The 19,262-nt window shown below is 42.8% G+C and overlaps 1 protein-coding gene across 2 annotated transcripts in view; it reads left to right on the top strand.

Annotated features, from left to right (window-relative positions):
* Window positions 1-19,262, top strand: part of sugct (succinyl-CoA:glutarate-CoA transferase) — a 66,175-nt gene that overhangs the window by 13,593 nt on the left and 33,320 nt on the right. For both annotated transcript variants that reach the window (XM_070927937.1, XM_070927936.1), the window contains exons 9-12: window positions 651-746; window positions 5,432-5,503; window positions 5,686-5,783; window positions 7,285-7,387. In XM_070927937.1, the coding sequence (XP_070784038.1) occupies window positions 651-746; window positions 5,432-5,503; window positions 5,686-5,783; window positions 7,285-7,387 (369 nt within the window). The remainder of the gene's footprint in view (window positions 1-650; window positions 747-5,431; window positions 5,504-5,685; window positions 5,784-7,284; window positions 7,388-19,262) is intronic.

The following is a 19,262-nucleotide window of genomic DNA, read 5'->3' as shown; positions in this document are numbered from 1 at the left end:
ATATTGTTTTTCTTATGGAATATAATTTTTTGTTGTTCTTATTTATTTATTTTGTGGCTATTTACTTCCGGTGTTTTGGTTGCTTAGGATGGGAGGACTGTCATTTCCATTTGCAGCATGAATGAAATACTGAGTCCAGCTTTCAGCTGCCCTATAGAGGTGTGAAACACCAGAGACATGTTGCTGAAACAGAGACTGATGGTTTTAACTTTGTTGTTTTTTCTTTGCTACTCTTCAAGGTTTCACTATACACAACACTGTAAGTGAAGAACAGCGTATATGTATTTTAGTTTAAAGAGGTGTTTCTGACGGCTGGTGCAGCCACAGCGCTGTGATGAACAGAGGAAGGGGATTTACTCGGAACAAGACTCAAGGCCGATCCGTTCGCCAGGAGTCGTGGAAATCCATTCGCAGGTTTTCAGCTGCTTGTAAATTGAGTGAAGGCGCGGGGCTGAAGGGGAGCCGCTGCTTTGCTTTCCAGCAGTTTTGTGGCGGCGGCGTCAGGAGGAAAGAGAGCAGAGTTGTGGTTTTTGTTCTTCGGAAAGGAGCGACGAGTGATCGCCGACCTCCAACAGCAGCAGGGAGGAACGAGACTGATGACAGGTCAGATTTAACACCACTCCACCTCTCTCTGTCTCTGTCTCTCTCAGGTTTCCTGTCTCAGCCATATTGCTGCTAACTATCTGAACGCAGGGAAGGAGGGGAGGCGCTGGGGGACGGCCCACGAGAGCATCGTACCTTATCAGGTAACACCCTGAATGTGTGTGTGCTAGTTCAGCAGCAGATAGAGTCCATATACTTTCCCCCGCTTATTTGTTCCAGCAAACAGTCGTCGATTATCAGAGTGGGCTTAGTTTCTTTACCCTCTAGCAGCCTCATAACTGCAGCACATCTCCAGATCTTAATAGGCCATATCATCACAGGTTGTCCTTTTAACTTTAGACGTATACTTCACGTGCATACAACATAACTGGTAGGACTAAGCTTCCATTATCTGGCAGTAAATCCACTTTTCTACGCTCTTCAGTGACAATTTAAAGAATCTCTAGATCTTCTGAAAGGATTTCTCGAGTCTGTCTGAAAACAGTACTCACATGCTCATATGTACATTGAATGTGTTATTGGTCGCTGCAAATGTTCCTCCAGTTCCCTTCTTTTAATGTGTGTATATACAGTGTACATTTATATATATTCAGTATATATTTACACACAACGAGGGCTGACTTTGGATTGTGCTCCCCATCACTTGCTTTGTATCTGCAGTAGAAAGGGACAGCAGTGGAAGAAGTACTCAGAGTACCAAAAGTAAAAGTAAGAAGAATATATATTATGTTAATGGATTATAATTATTGATGCGTTAATGTGTTCATCACCGGTGAAGGTGGAGCTGATCTTGATAACTGTGGAAACTGCTGGGTAGTTTGTGAATTTCCCCTCAGGATCAATAAAGTTTGATCTCAACCTATAATAATAATAATGATAATAATAATAATAATAATCTTATAATCAATAAAAATTGGTCTCCGTGTTAACAGACGGGGAAACAATGACAACAAACTCAGCGCTGTTTAAAAGTCAGGGAACGTTTTGGGAGAAGTCCTGAAAGTTGACGTCAGTGTTTGGGGAATTAAGAGAAAAGCAGGCGCTGGGAGTCGCGGTCAGATCGACAATTATACAACAATTAGAGACGATTAGTGTCAGTGTGACACACCAACATTAAAACGTCCAAACTGGCTGTTTCTTGTATGGAAATGATTTCCTGTCCTCTCTCTCTGTTATCCCTCATTATCTCCTCATGTATCTCCTTCATCCATCACTCTCTATATCTTTGGAATGAGTTTAATAGGAAAACAACGTGAAACAGCAGTTTGAGAACATGAAGTTTCCTCTGATCTCAGCTCTGTGTGTGAGTTGAAGTGCGGCAGGTGAATGCGTCCGTCTTTTCCACACATGAAACCGCAAGATTTCACACTGATACATGAATTTTGGTCACGTTTTGATTTGAATTAACAAATCAAATGAATCTGAGATTTCTCATCATGTTGATACAGTCTACTGCGAGGTTCCTGCTTTAGAAAATAAAGTACAAAAGAATATAGTTACATTCTCGTCCTGCGTCCGCGCTCATTCCTCTGTTCCTGATCACATTGTTACGTTTATTAAAAACATAAGAGACTCAAATAAGACACATTTCTCTTCTCCCTCGGCTTCTCTGTGGTGTCGTTAAAATGTCAATTATCTACTTTCTGCATGGCACAAAAAACTCAAAGCACCCGGGGGCGTCGGCTGGGTGTTTCACAATAAAAGCATGGAGACAAAACACAAATGAAACCGCACAGGAAACACTGAAACATTTCAAATAAGATATATAACTAAAACACATTTAGCTCAACATTCTGTTCACCACATCGTCATCATCATCCTCATCCTCATCACCATCACCATGGCTGCCAGTTTACTGAGAGATTTTAGATTTTATGATTTTGTTTTGGCATTGTCCAGCATCATCCTGTTATAACACCTGACAGTGTAACATCGCCTACTGTTATATGTACTACTACTGTAATATTCTCTCGACTAATATCTCTGGGTCTGTCACTGGGTCTGATTTTGATTATGCTAATTATCAAATCTCAGGAATGACCTCGTCATGAACACGTCCTCGCAGAGGGAATCCAAATATATGTTTCCACATGAGGCCCATTGTTCTGGTTCCTTCCATATCTGATGCGTATTTGAGTCACCAAACTCAGTTCAATGAAATTAATTCTATAACGTTCAATAAATAGAAAAAAACTATGAGAGGTTCTTAACGTTGAGAGCCATGTTGTGTATCAGACCACAGTCGTCAGTCTGCTCCACATTACTGACTCTGAGCCTGAGGGAACTGAGATGTTATTGTGTTATTATGGAGGTTCATAACTCACATGTGGACATTAAACTATCACACACACACACACACACTCAGATAAAGTGTCAGCTCCTCCTGATGTTTCGCTCCATCTGCTCGGCGTGAACGTGCGGCGGCTCGATTCTTGTGGTCGTCGCCTCTCACCAGCCGGAGCGTTATTGTCCGACCCTCGGATCTAATCCTCGTGTGAACCGCCTTACCCACAATGCCGCGCTCCCTCCCTCCCCTTCTCCCCGGGCGCCGGAGATGAAAGCGGAGCAGATGGGTTCTTCGGAGATCATGACAGTTGAAACAACAGAATTATTGGTGTTTTGCGGTTGCGGCTTTGCGAGGGAGATATTAGAGCTGAAGAAGTCGTCCGTCCCCGCCGACGCTTTTCAAGTTCACATCTGATTTCTGAGACGGGTCAATTCAAATCTCCCATAACTGAGACATCCACCGTGTCAAAGAAGAGACACATGAGAGGATCACTGCAGTCAGGAAGGAAAAGATGACTTACAATAGTAACAGAAACAGAATACATTCACGTTTCATATCTTTTAATCAGACAAAAGAATGTTCTTCACTGCAGCTGCATTATAACAGATTGGATGGTTCAATTCAAACATCAGAATAAACTGATATTTATTAAAGGGATTCTTTCGGTAAGATAATGTCACGAAGACAACCGAGTGAGATGTACAGACTTCAGTGGAGGACTATAATTGATTCTTGGTCTTACCACAGAAAGGGCCATTTAAAGCATCAAAGAAACCTATGATTTGTGGAGCTTATATTAAAAACTATAAAGATAAAGACGGCATATATCCTGTTGCTCAAAATGGAAAAGGTCTGTTTGCAACACAAGTCCAAAGTTTGACTTGATGTGAAATATAGAAGGAGTGTATATATATATATATATATGATGGACTGCTTCTTCACATGTGAGACTTCGACATCGATGTAATATTTTATTATTTTGTAAGATCCAAGTAAAGTGTGACCTAAGTGTCAAATATTAAAATTCAAAATAACATGAAATGCTATGGAACTGATGCTTGTTTGTGTACCTGAAGATGGTTGTGTTGATGTAATGAATATATCAACAGTTTATCCAAATATTTAATAATATTAAAGATTGATGAACCTAGTAATGTTTCTCTTATGGATGTGTGTCTGTCTCCTGATCTCTCTCTGTTAGCTCTGTTTCTGGTCTCCTCCACCTCCAGAGGGAAACATCTGGCTCTTTAGCTGCTAAATGCTGCACTGTGTTCAGTCTGTCTGCTGTCTGCTGCTGAGCAGCTCGTGTTCAGTGGCTTTATCAGTCAACAGCTGCTGCTGCTGCTGCTGCTGCTGCTGGTAAAGTTAAAAGTAAATGTGCTGCCAAACCAAAGCTAGCAGCTAAAAGAGGCTAAAGAGCTCCACAGAGCTGCAGAGATGGAGGTAACTGAAACACTGAGGTCAGGAGCTTCAGATCTGTGAGTTTTGCGGGTCGGTGTGGTTTAGATTTGACCTGCAGCCAGCAGGGGGCAGAAGTCGCCCCCCTGCGACTCGACCGCACCGCCTGCCCTCTCGGAGGACTGTTTTGTGGGTGAACGTCCCGTCGTAGTCCCCGTGTGGACTGCGTTACCCACAACTCCCTGAGGCTGGGGATGAAAGTGAGGCGGCGGTGGGAGCTGAGCGCTGAGTGCAGTGTGACTAAAGGGTTAGTGGTCTGAAGACACACATCCAGCAGTGGGATGTGGTCGCTGGTGTGTGTGTGTGTGTTTTATTGTGATGTAAGACGGCAGTTGTTGTCCTCCTTTCATGTGGCGATGAGTTTTTATTACGAGCAATTGTGATAGACAAAGAGGAAGAGGAGGAGAAAGTACAGAAAGAGGAAGAAAAGAAAGATGACTCGGGGGAAGGAAAGATTTGCAGGAGGAGGAAGAAAAGAGAAAAGATAAAGAAGAGGAGGACGGAGAAGGTGGCCTCCACCAGCTGGCCTTTTAAACAGGTTTCCTCAGGCGTGCTTCAGCTTATTAAACCTACTTTAAAACTCATCTGGGACTCAGATGAACCTCCATCCCATCACCCCGACTCTCAGATCCTCCTGTTTGATTAGAGTAAATTTCATATCTACCTGCTGGGAAGAATCCGCTTAATAAAAATGATTAATCCCCAAAGTTAACAACGTAAAGTCGCCGTCGCTGCAGCCTCTTCACTTCCTGCTGCTGCTGCTCGTACAAATGCAGCAGGACGTGAAGGCCAGAGGTGTAATTATGAGGGGTGGGTGATACCACAGACCAACACCAGGACCAGCATCGCAGACATCAATATCGTGAAAATATAAATAAAGTTATTTTTCTATTTCTTTCTTTCCTCATTAGCTTTCATGCATTTAATGTGTGGAATGCTTTGCATGTGTGGCACTACGACAACAGACATTTAGACTCATAGCGACTGTGTGTTGTGATGAATCACCACTGAAGACATTTCTGTCCCCTCTTCACGTCCAGTTGTCGGTCTGAATCTGTCTGAAAGCTGTCGTCTCTGTTTCAGGGCTTCAAAACCAGAGACGGACACATTGTGGTGGCTGCAGGCAACGACAAACAGTTTGTCAGAGTCTGTCAAGTGAGTCACTTTACAAACGCACATATTGTTCTTAATATTTTACACTTAATTGTATTTTAAAGGAGTATTCCCCAAGTTTGGAGGGTTTGTTCTAAAGATCTCCAGCTCTGACAGACGAAGAAGATGTCTCGTAATGTGAAATATTAAACTCTGTTGTTGTTGTTGTTTGTGTGTGTTTGCAGGTTCTGCAGCTGATGGAGCTCACAGACGAACCAAAATACAAAACCAACAAGCTGAGAGTCCAAAACCGCCAACAACTGCTACACACACTGTCACAGAGGTACACACACACACACACACACACACACACACACACACACACACACACGCACACACCACTTCTAACACAACCTAGCCTGATGCTAAACTGCATCGTAGATCGACATTGTGGTTCGTCCTCTGCATCAGTCCTGGTTCTCTCTCGGCTCCTGGTCTATCTGTCCTGGTTCTCTCACGGCTCCTGGTCTATCTGTCCTGGTTTATCTGTCCTGGTTCTCTCACGGCTCCTGGTTTATCTGTCCTGGTTCTCTCTCAGCTCCTGGTTTATCTGTCCTGGTTCTCTCTCGGCTCCTGGTCTATCTGTCCTGGTCTATCTGTCCTGGTTCTCTCTCGGCTCCTGGTCTATCTGTCCTGGTCTATCTGTCCTGGTTCTCTCTCGGCTCCTGGTCTATCTGTCCTGGTCTATCTGTCCTGGTTCTCTCACGGCTCCTGGTTTATCTGTCCTGGTTCTCTCTCGGCTCCTGGTCTATCTGTCCTGGTTCTCTCTCGGCTCCTGGTCTATCTGTCCTGGTCTATCTGTCCTCTGTGACTGCTGGAGGGAGACATAAGCAGCTGGTTGAGTGATGATGTGTTAATGTTGAGTTCACAACTTGTTTCTGCTGAAAACAGGTGGACAGAAATAGTCAGTTACTGCAGGTTTAAAAACTTCATGTCAGTCGTGTGTGAACATTTTCTCAATGACAGCGTGTGTGTGTGTGTGTGTGTGTGTGTGTGTGTGTGTGTGTGTGTGTGTGTGTGTGTGTGTGTGTGTGTGTGTGTGTGTGTGTGTGTGTGTGTGTTTCCCTGAGGTGTACTGTGTACACACACACACACACACAGATTCTACTTTGTGTGTGAATAGTTTCTCTGTCTGAATAAAAATGGAGATGAGGAAGCACCTCTGACCTGAAGTCTGTCACTCTGTATGCTGTTAAACGTGTGTGTGTGTGTGTGTGTGTGTGTGTGTGTGTGTGTGTGTGTGTGTGTGTGTGTGTGTGTGTGTGTGTGTGTGTGTGTGTGTGTGTGTGTGTGTGTGTGTGTGTGTGTGTGTGTGAGAAAGAGAGACGGAGTTTTAAAAAGTGGAGTTATGAGTCTTTTGTTGCTGTACACATTCATCATCTTCCTCAGTGATGCTGTGGCAGAAGCCACACTGCTGACTGCAGGGTTTGAACCTGTGACCTTTGACTTACAGGACGGTCTGTCCAATCACTATCCAGCAAGAAAAAACATTAAAAAAAATTGTATTCTTTAAACAATTTTTGTCCTTTTGGCATGACCATATTCAGAATACTGACATAAACTTACAGTATACTCAGAACGTTCTTAAGAAAGAAGTAAATATACACGTATGTCATATTACACAATTCAGAAATGCTGGTTGTTGTTGTTGGAGGAAGTGAGTTACAAACATTTGTAATAAAAGTGTGTGTGTTAGCAATAGACACAGGTGATGATAATGATTTTAATAATGTGTTATTTTATTATTATTTCTAATTATAGTAGTTCATTTCTTACTCTGTCAGGTTTCAGCAGGAGAAGACAGCTGATTGGCTGAGGAGGTTTGAGGGCTCAGGTGTTCCTGTTGGACCAATCAACAACATCCAGGAAGTCTTCTCTGATCCACAGGTCAGTCAGCCAGCGTCCACACACACACACACACACACACACACACACACACACACACACACACACACACACACGTTGATCTGTTGAAAGGAGCCTTTCTGAGGCGCGTTTGAAAGAAATGTTTTCTGCTGCTGAGCTGAGAATGTTGTTTGAAGAGAAGAAACTGTGTGTATTCATCCTGCAACATGAACTATTAAATAGATGATTCAGTCAGCTCAAGAGAAACATAGAAAGAAGAGAACGTTATGTAAAACCTTTAGACTTGGTTATTTGAAAAAAGAATAATACAATGGCCTCCTTAATAAATATTACTGGCTGCTTCAATAAGATCACACTGGACAGGCAGGTGAAACAGTGACAGGTAACAGGTTGTTGCAGCGCTGAGTGGAGAGCTCCTGTGTGTGTCCAGTCAAGTTGACTTTTCTGTCACGTTACGTTTCCAGCTGCAGTCTGTGGTGATGAATCAGCAGCTATTTGTCTGAATCTCACTTCTCTCTTCCCATATTTTGTGCGTTAAATTACATCTTGCAGGAGACCAAACATGCAGTTTTCAGCTGTGCCACTTTTCTTCCATTTTACTGTCACAAAATGGAAATAAACAAACTAACGCAATTTGACTGTTTACATCTGAAAAAGGGCTGCAACCCCCCCCCCCCCCCAAATAAACAAACTAACGCAATTTGACTGTTTACATCTGAAAAAGGGCTGCAACCCCCCCCCCCCCCCCCACCAAAATAATGCCCTGATCCTGATGGTAAATGTGTTCTGATGTGTGTCATCGGCCCTCTTCAGGTGATAGATTTACCACCTCCACACGCCTGGTCACTGGTCACGTGATCAGGTTAGGACTTCATGAGTAGATGAGGGTCCCCTGAATGCAGCGTTGAACAGGTTGTGACCTCTCAGTTTCTGTCAGACCTCGTCGCAATGTGTTCAGTCTGAAAATTAAGGAGGTGGAGCCTGAATTGGGACACAGCTGTGGACACACCTGAAGTGAACCCAGACCATCTGCTGGTGTGTGTGTGTGTGTGTGTGTGTGTGTGTGTTGTAGTATCATGGCTGCTCATCAAAGTGTCCCTCCATATAGAGTAAAAACACATTAGTCACTGCTCACAGATTACACAACTCAGCATGTTACAATAACACACTGCTCCAGGCCTCATTACTGTGTGTGTGTGTGTGTGTGTGTTGAGAACAAAGCAACAGGACATATGGCCTGTGTGTGTGTGTGTGTGTGTGTGTGTGTGTGTAGAAGTAAAAGAAACACAAATGAAGTGAATCACATAGCGAGCCTCTTTCTGTCACGCGTCTCTTTCTCGTCTTTCTCTCCTCTGTCTGTCTTCTTCTGTCTCTCCCGCCCTTTCTCTCTAAAATAAAAACAAACACCTTGATTAGCGGCCGAGCTAGCCAGCCAGTTATCTGCCTTTATCCAATCAAATGTGAGAATCAGCCGGCTGCCCCGGGCTGTGTCCTCAGCTCCGCCTCCCCCAATGAGTCCCATTTGTTTTCATCACCGGTTGGTTGTGGTTGACTGACACGTCATCTGTCGGATGTGTGTGTGTGTGTGTGTGTGTGGTGAAACAGACAGACCCTCCCTCAGTGTTTCCATCAGTGTAGATAATTCCCAGCTTTTGTCAAACTAACATTCATTTTACAGACTTCAGTCTCTAATCAGACACTTTGATTTACACTCAGATTATAAATCTGATCACGGTCCGTCTCTGTTTTCTGGGCTACATGTAAATCAGGGTCGGCCCTCCTCCAGTCCAGAAGGAGGTGGTGATGCACCTGAAGCTGTTAGACAAAAACACCGGGAGAAGAACAACAACAATAACAGCAGTTTAGCTAGTTTAAGCTAACAGCTGTCCATAAGCTAACAAACATAAATGAATCGTATTTATGAACCACGAGTGGGACAAATGTTTTTTACTCACGCCGAGACTGAAGAAGAAGACTGAAGAGAAGTTAAAGAGGTTATGTTCTTTGATCTTACGGTTTCTGGCTAACGGCCACTGACCAGAGAGTAAAACGGCGATGCTAACGTTAGCATGTGTATCATGTACAAGACAAACATGTGACTCCAGTCCTTCCTTTCTGTCTGCTGTCCCTGAATGTTCTGTGGCTTTGAACAAGTTTTATTTGAATGTGGACAACAGCTCCCATCACCACCTGGCACGGCACTGTCATATAAAAGCTATGACTCAGTGTGTGTGTGTGTGTGTGTGTGCCAGACCAGCCCATCTGCCTCTATAATCCTGCCTCACCAACTTGTTTTCAACTAAGTTTGGACACACTCTCCACACTACTCACACACACCTGCAAGTGCTGACTGATGCTACAGATGTTTCCACACATCTGACACTAACAGAGAGACTGCCCCCCCCCCCTGAACTTTTGTGATTTGAATCATCATTGGATTCATGTTGTCAGTGTAAACTTTCACCCTGGTTTCTGTTTGCTGTGGTACCGCTTCCTCTCCTGTGAGCCTGTGAGGTGCAGGAGAGACGCTCTCTGTGAGTTAGGATGTTAATACTGAACTACGACCGGGACGCACACTTTTCTTCTCTTTGACTGCGTGCAATGACGATCATGTTCGATGTCAGTAAAGGCACCAAAACATCTGGAACAACTTTTCTGTCTGTATGTGCGGAAACATGCACAAATGATGTTCAGAGTAGAGGCCTTAATGGGTTCACTCGCTTCGGAGGAACCGAGACCCGAGCCGGACCGGGTCCAAATCATACTCGACCTAGGGTAGGGTGTCCTTTTACTACCATGGGTACCTAAGTGGATCTGAATGGATCCGAGCGTGCTCAGTATCAGATCTGACCATGTGTGTTTCAAGAGTAGCGTCGCTCCTTTAAGGAATAACTTGTGGTGTAGTGTGTGTCCTCAGAGCAGTAAAGTTAGCAGTAAAGCTGTGAACGTAGCAGTTTAAGCTACAGTTACTCAGTGAGTGAAGGGAAGGCAGCTAACCCCGACGTTAGCATAAACCTCAGCCCCGGAGCAGGAAACAAAGTCTCCTATGTGCTTTCCGAAGACCACACAGTCTGGAGACTGGTACATCAAAACCACCACCGGAGAAAATATTCTAGGAAATTTGTGAACTATATAAAATGCATGCTGCTAAATGACAACTACTTTTTGGAATTTCACAGATTTTAAGGTTGGTTAGAAAATGATCTTCTGTCTTTTTAGTCCAGTGGATGAAAACAGGACTTTCAATTATTTCTATAAATTCGTTTTTTAAACAAACCTTTTTAACAACAAAAGTTATTTTTGGAATTAGTTTCTATGACTATTTGTTTATATTTTTACGAACTGCTTGTTAATTCACAAACCACCTTGCTGCTGCAGGTGTTGGTGTTGATCTCTCTCTATTAGGGACTTTTAGGGTCAGGTCTGGCTGTACCCGGGTCCTCCTCGGAATCGGGTCTCTCTTATTTAAAGATTAAGTTCTGCACAGTGGTTTTGGATTGGCTCTAACATTTGGAGCCAACACATCATTTATTTAAGAGACTCTTTTCTCTGATAAAAGGAAAATAACTTCTGTTGTAATAAACACCATAAAACGACAAGGAGCAATAAATAGTGTAATAAAGTGACTGTACATGTTATTTACTAACTCAAAAAGTGGTTCTAGCTGATGTAGTGAAGATCACTAATGTGAACGGCTGACCCAGATTGTCTCTTTAAATTGACACTAACATCAGTTTTTGAGTGAACCAGGTCTCCCTCCCGGATGATGAAAGTGTAAACCTCTTCATAAACCTCTTCGTAAACCTCCGTAAACCACATATTCTTCCAGCCTTCACTTACTGCTGCTGGACTCCAGGTCGAATACCTTGCTCGAAGGCACCTGGCCTGATACAAGAGTGCTGACAGCAGCTTTTCACTGTATTTATTTTTTTCCCATAATAGCTTGCATCTCTGGCAGTAAATGTTTCCCACATGATGGCTGCAATTAACTGAAAAAATGCTCCCTGAGCATAAATTCATGCTTCTGCTGAAACGCAGATTATCAACTCAACAGATTGAGTTTCCTCCACATCTTTCTCTTCTGTTTATACTGAGCATGCTGGGAAATAATAGCTGCCTCTGTGTTTTGCATTCATGCATTCATTAGCATCCTTTCACAGGCAATAAACACATAGAACCGCATCAGACAGACAGCCTCTGCTTGTAGCTACATCATTACTACATGACCGTACCAGAACTTTGATTTAGAAATGAAGTTAAAGCTAAACTTGAATAGAAGTCAACTGAAATCAATGGTGCTGATGTGATTTGGAAGGTTTAGCAGTAAATGGACTGAAACATGTAAAAGCAGCGGTATGTCCCCTTAAAGCCGCTCTGTCTGGTTTGTGTGCGACGGTGTGGAGCTGCAGGTCTCTTCCACACAGCAGCTCTGCAGAGAAGCTGCTGCTAATCAGGACGGTAGGAGGTCACCACTCAAAACTGAAATCTGGAAGTAATTTGGTGAAACGCCAAACACTCCTCTCTCTCTCTTCACTGTCGGCTTGGGGTCTCTCTATCTCTGTATCCTGTTTGGCTCGCTCTCTCTCATCTGTCTTACCGTTTCTTTGTTTCCCTTCTGTCTTGCTGTCAGCGTCTTTTTCTTCGGTTTTAAAGATAGTTGGAGCTGCTGGTTCCAGAAGTATCTTTGCTGACTGTAAATTTTAAAGTTTTCCTTAAATGATCTCTTCAATGTTCCTCAACACACAACCTCAGGAGTCTCCTGGATAATGTAACGATGGTGTCTTTTCTGACGAATCAGGTTTTTCCCTGTCAGTTTGGTGGACGGCTCTAAATACTACAGTACCCCCTTTTGACTTTTTATCAAAGAACCACACTGTAACACTGTAAGTCACCTAACGACGCGCCTCATGTAAGAACCACTCGATTTATACAAACAGATTCGTTCTTAAGTTGCACGTACGAGTGAATTAGGAGAATGAGTTTTCTCTTCGGTACGAATGAAATCGACGAGTGGTCCAGGCCAGTCATATAAGTCAAGTAGAGCAGTTCTCCACAGCATAAGAAGCACGTTAGACTCAAGAATTACCTTAATATGAATTACTTTTCTGTCCACTGTGTACATATAATGTGCGGCATGGCTACCAATTTAGGTTTGACAACAAGTTTTATATATTTATTTTGACATGCCAACTTAGAGTTCAGGTGTTGTTACGTCTGTTCTCACTCTCCAGCAGCTGCCTCAGGGGCTGCGTCCCAAATCACTCCTCTTTTAATATATAGCGCACTGTCCGCCATTTTATTTGAGTGTGTGCATACTAAATTTAAAATTGATCCATTATATATAGCCCTCAAAAATGTAGACCCCTGACTTGTGAACAGGTGGTATTCATCAGGTTGAAATGAGCGGTTTGTGCAGTCGATGAAGCTGACTTGACAAACCCGATAGAAAAAAGTAAGAGCGCTTTAGAAGAATATGAAAATGCATGAGGTCCACTGTAGAAAGTCAAAATATGTCCTCCATCTTTGCAATTCAGTTTGTCTTCTCCATCTTTGTCTCACTTTCCAGTTTTTGTCTCCATGCTGCGCCTCTGTTTTCAGCTGTACCACCTTTTTGTTCTTTTATTCCGCTGTCTTGTCTCTCTCTTGTGTCTTATTTACACTCCCACATTTTCACATCTTGAAGTTCTCATAGTCATTTTTACCTTTTCACTGTTTCCTGTCTCTCTGCCCTCTTGTTGCTCACTTTCTGTCTCTCTCAGGAGTTCAGCAGTAACCGACCTTGTTTTTACGACTACAAGCCCTCTGGCCGTGTATCTGTCGTGTCGCCTGTGCAACGGCCAGGTCCTGCAGAAAATATCCAGCTAAATATGGCTTTAATATTGTGACTACTGGAGGTGCGCTTGATTTATCCCAGCTGAAACCCAAACAGCCTCTGAAGTGGATACCTAACATGTAAGATCAGATAAGTCAGCCACTCTTCAGGCTCAAACCACCCACTTTTGGCAGTGCTAGTGCCTTGCTCTGTGCTTAGCTTAACAGGGAATCATGGGATTTAACCTCCCAACCTCCCTGTCCAGTGCTCTGAACTACACAGGGAAACTGGGAATTGAACCCCCAACAGAATTATTGTCCTTTTTTGAGAATTTAACTTCTAACCCTGGTGGTCTCAGTTAGATGGTAGGTGTCTTGCATTATTCATTGGCACACATGGAAAATTGAACTCAACTTTTTTAATATTTGTGCCTTGCTCTTGCTCCTGGTGGGATAAACTGGGTCTCTGGGAATTAGACCCCCCAACTCTAACAATGCTAGTTACTTCACCGTGGCCTTGTTGGTGCCTTGGTCAAGCAAATGTAACCTCAAATTCGGACAGTTTGGGTACCTTGCTTTTGTGGAATGATCCATTAATGCTGGAAATGTTGAACGTCTGATCCTGGCAGCATTAGTGCTTTGCTCTAATTAACCAAAGGTTTTATCATGACTGTGTTAGTGCCTTTTTTGGGGGAATTCTTAATAATCCCTAAATAGGGACTGTGGGAATTAAACCGCCGACCATAACAGTGTAAATTACTTGTACTTGTGTCAGTGTCTTGCTCAAGGAACTTTAAATTCTCACTATGGCTATCACTTTACTCCATTTCTTTGTTGAAATATAGTCTTTTAGCCATCTTTAGAGCACTTTGTATCTTTGTTTTGACACCAGCTCTACAAATAACCTTTATTACTGTCTGGAAACTGTCAAATAAAACAGAAACACCATAAAAATTATGCTGCAGAAGACATCAGTCTTCAGCAAACTCCCACTCCCAGGTCATGAGGATCTCACACTGTCTACTGGAAAGCAAAGCGAGCCTCTAGTCACATTCTTGGGAAACGTTCCCCTCCATTTGGGTTGGATGGAAGGTCAGGTGGAAGGACTGAAGGTGTGAGGACAGACAAAACTCTTCCTCTGAGGTCACTGGGATCAAACCTTCAGCATCCCCAGAGATTCAGGCTCTTCTCCAAAGCTGTCAGACATATACATCGAGGTAATAGAAAGATAAAACGCGGCACTTTATCGTCAGGCTTTGTCCATATTTATCAAGCGAGGCGGTCTGTGTGTCTGAGATGGATGGAGGGATGGATCAGACCGTGGGAAAGTTCTACTACTCTGGAGTCGTCTTTTAAAATCTTGAAGCCCTTTTGTACCTGATATGATCTAGTTTTTCTCAGATCCATATTCAAAGACATTCAGGAGAATAATATGTCTATACTGTATGTCTAGAGTGGACGGATAGGTGAGGTGAGGTGGGGAGAGGTGGAAAATCTCTGAATGTAGAATCTTAGGAATGCTTGATAACATTATAGTATGCAGTGAAGGTCACATCTGATTATATTGTGCTTCAGCATGCCACGTCACGTCATGGCACATGGATAAATATCCAAATATAGACCTCCTCACATCTCGCCAAAGTACAGACCGCCATGTCACACGATGTCTTGTTGCGTCATGTAGAGAAGTGGCAAAATGTCACATTACGTCAAGCCACGTGGCATCACATCCTGTCACGCCACACGTCACTTTACATACGGAACTGGCCTAATGTAGATGTCACTACACAACATGTAGCGACAAGTGGATAACTAATATACTATGTAACGTCATGCTGCCTCATGCCATGTGACGCGTCGCATAGATAACTTTCCAAACACAGATGTCACACAGATGTCACACCGTGTCACGTTACTTAGATAACTGGCCAAATGGAGACGTTAAAACGGGTCACAACATGTAATGAGAAGTGGATAACTGGCCAAACGTGTGTCGTGTCACATTATGTCAAATTCTAAAATTGAAATAAATTCTAAACCTTCCCCAGTAAAGGTCAGGATTTGGTGTCTGTCTCTCAGAGTCAAAGTGAACATTTAACAATCACATGGGAAGAAATCCATCAAAGAAGAAGGAACAGTACAATATCTACACCTGTAAAGACATGGATGTGATGGATGATCACACTAAAGGAGGAAACTTTGTTGATGCTTTGACAGACTGGATTCTTTCTCAACAAATATTGAATAATGTTGTGGGTTTGTTTCAGGATAGCCTGGATTTAAAGTCATGTTGACACACTTGAGGCTTCCTACAGGTCACGTAGACCTAACCTCGTCTGTTCCCAGATAACCAGATAAGCCACGAGCTGACAGCTAAATGCAGCCCGGGGGAAATATATTTCTGGTCTGGACGAAAGCTGAGCCGGATGGATGAATGTAGAAGAAGTGATGACTGACTTTCATTCCAAAAAATAAGTTTCCAACATGATAGTGGTATTATATGTAGTAAAGCAGATAACTTTAACCTCTGGTTAATATAATGGCACATTTACTGACTTAATGCTCTTGATTTTATTACAGAGTATATTAGACAGAATGTCTTTTGAATGGCCATGTCAGCTGTAAGTTGTATGTCTAGAGATGGATAGACGGCTGAATAGTCAGCCATTCTTTTCTTTCTGAGCATCACTTGATTGGTAAACCCTTCTGCCCAACGTGAGAGGCCTAATAACAGGTCAATAAGCTGTGGTACTTCTTCTAGAAAAATCCATGGCTTGGTCATCAATTTGCGCGACACCATCTCTGTCACTTCTCAGTTTGTGATGTCAGTGCAAGCACAGCAAGTACTTATCTCCTTAGCAAGCGTCAAGGTATTGACCACATACAGCAAATAGTTATACAGTTAGATTTGGTGGAAGAGGCTGTGCTGTTAGATCTTAGTTAAATCAGCAGTATGAAAAGCAGGGTAACAGTGAGAAGTGTGGGGCGCCCTGCTGGTGTAGGGGTTAAGGCCCAGTAAGAATATGATTGGTTGCTGAGCAGCTAGTTGGACTCACCGGATGTAGGCTGTTGGCATGTCTGATTCTGCGAGACTACTGAGCAGCCAATTAGTTCGTTAGTGCAGTTAAGACTTCAGTGCTTTGCCTAAACTAATGCAATGCCTAGTTTTGTCCTAACTTTGTGCCAAGCAGAACTCTGTTCTGTGAAAGAACAATCCCAGAGTCTACAACAATGATCGTGTCTTTCAAGGACATTTATTCACAGCTCCTAAAGTCTAAACTTACATTTTTTTCAACTTTCGACCCCTCCACATTTTCTTGTTTCCATCCCGCTTTGCCTGTTATCCTTCAATATTTAGAGAGACGAGAAACCGTCCATAAAAGAAAAGTGGCAACGCCAACATTTACCTGCCAAGGACCTCTAGTGGCCGTGTGAAATATGGTGGAAAGGTGGAAGAGTGATGTTGGTATAGGTATAGTCCTGTAGGGAAGAAGTCAGGCTGAATTCTCTGTTCTTACTCTGCATTCTGTCATGCTTCTGTAAGTGCTATAATATGTTGTTTATTTGTCTTTTATCTGGCATGCATTTATATTTTTAGGTGACGTCGTATATTGATTACAGATCAGATAATTTCAGATCAGTTAAGAGTAAACGGAGAGTTTCAGGAGGTCGTGGCGACTCTGTTCCTCATCCCGGATCTCCTCGATAGCCAGGCAGCAGCCCAGTAAACAGACAGTGATGGTCATGTAGTTTGGGTGGTTTGGAATAAAAATGATGTCAGCAAAGCTTTGTCTGTCCTCTCGGGGGTTTTTAGGTGGTTTGGAAGACACCCACCCATCCTCTTCCTCTGCTCAGAAACACATTTCTCTACCAGATAAATTGTCTTCGTCTGTCAAACGATGAATTACTCTTTTATCATAGGGAGTGCTGAGTCAGTAGGAAGAGCTTCTAATAACTCTACTGCAGATGTAGTTTGGAAGACAGACGGCATTTTTTTGTAATGGATCTAACGAAGTGTCAAAGAATGAAAAGTGATGAGGAAACAGTAATGAATCAGTCATAACTTCCTTTTACAACGGCTTTACAAATAAACTGGAGCTGCCTTCTGAAGAATGAAATCAGTCTGTTCCACGGTGAAAGATTCATCACTTGGGATAGAAATCACAGATGACGACCCAAAACTTAATGACTGCTGCTTAAAAAGTACAACGTGACCCAACAAGGAAGAGGACTGAAGATTATTGATATATACCGTACTGAAGCAACAAACAGCATTTTGCCAGACGTCTGACAATTTTTTATTTATTGCAGCTAGGTACATATTGTTTGCAAGTTTGTTGACACTGAGACGTCTTTCCTCTAATTACTAATTTGAGCACTCAGTATACCTTAGTTTAGTAAGTCATATCCTCAAATGAGTTAACAAAAAAGTGCCCGAAAACTGTTTGACACATGAAGTGAAAACGCTGCCTGCCTCTACAGCCAGCCATGTCTCCTGAAAATCTAATTTGTATTCACAAATTGTAGAAAATGTAATGTCGCTCAAATGTTGTTTCTTATCAACACAACAAAAGGTAAACTCTGTGCTGCCATCTTAAACGGTCAGTATGCTGCTTCTTCATCATGTCGTACGAACTTGTTGTAAACCAGCATAACCTCAGTGTTCATGCTGAATGTGTCTTCACATAGTTTTCCTATAATAACCACTAAAAAATCATTAACATACGAAGACAAAGCTCTTGGTTGAAGTTCAGCAAAGATGGTGGTCTTGGTTAGCACGAGGGGGGCTCAGTTTGGTTAGATCCTGGATGCATGTAGGACTGTAGATCCTACAGAGGGAGCAGGAGCTGAGTGAACTTTTTAAAGTTTTAAAACGAAAAGTAAAGCCATTTATTAGGTCTGTCACCCTCTGTGACACACAAGTGACGTCATCCGCCCATCAGACTTCAGATGAAACTCTACATATCACACTGTGATTCTGCCAACAGACCCGGTCCAACTGATCCAGACCGGAACAGACCCGGTCCAGCTAGGTCTGATTAGTCCAAATCGGCTTCATCATCGCCTCAGCACTCTTAACATGTTATATTTTCTGCTTTACTTTCCAACCGTCCTGAGCTCTGCATCACGACCACAGCTTCGTCATGGAGCTCCACAGCATCTGTGATTGTTCCAGAAATGACTGGTCTCCTGGTTTGTCTCTCTGTGTTTTTATGAGAGCTCTTGAATCCCTGTAATTCCAGCGGTTTGTTTCCTCCGGTGATTACTGCCCGTGTGTCTGCTGAAAGAATGATGGCCTGAGCACGTTTGTCTTTCGCTCCGTCCGTGAAGACTCTTGAAACTCAATTAGAGGAGGAGCTGTTCCAGCTCGCTGCCGTCTCCTGCGACTAATAGCTCTTATCATCTGCTGGAGACAACGATGGATTTATTCCTCCTTCTAACTGTCTGTGAAGACCCTCCTGTCTATCTGTGTGCGGTTTGGTTATCCCAGTGATACTCGAAAGAGGATTGGAGTGAGTTACAAACTGAGAGGACTTTGACAAGTTATTCTCACCCTTGTGACTATATTTTATGTCAACAAACTGCCACTTACTATATTTCAGTTTTAAATGTCAAGAACCAGAAATTCAAATGTGGAATGTTTGTTTCCATAAACGAGGCTGAAGCGAACAAACAGACTTCCTGAACTTCAGAAACACATCTGTGAAGAAGTCCTTTACAAAAGGGTATTATAGGTCAAATTACATGCTTTCATATAAATAGGACAATAAAGAAATGTACTTAATGTCATGCTGAACCTCTGGGCATTGTTGGTAAACTTTGTGTTCAAATTGTACTGTGGCTTTCGGGGGGGAGGGGCACTTTAATGATACTTTATTAGGTTTTCTATAGCAATTAACTGGAACATACTTGTTGTTATGGTACTACAGTACACACAGGGTGTTGTAGACATGTGGCAGGGTGGTTTGTAACTTATTATGGCTGTGCCCCCTTTACATGAGTTCACCTTATATTAAGAATTGAATTCACTTCATAGATGAGCTCATTTCGGGCAGCAGAGCTTTTGGAGAAGATACAGCTGTCA

This window comes from Enoplosus armatus, chromosome 21 (genome assembly GCF_043641665.1).
Source record: "Enoplosus armatus isolate fEnoArm2 chromosome 21, fEnoArm2.hap1, whole genome shotgun sequence".
NCBI classification, from domain to species: Eukaryota; Metazoa; Chordata; class Actinopteri; order Centrarchiformes; family Enoplosidae; genus Enoplosus; species Enoplosus armatus.
Note: the sequence above shows the minus strand (reverse complement) of the source record. Positions and strands in the feature narration are given on the sequence as shown.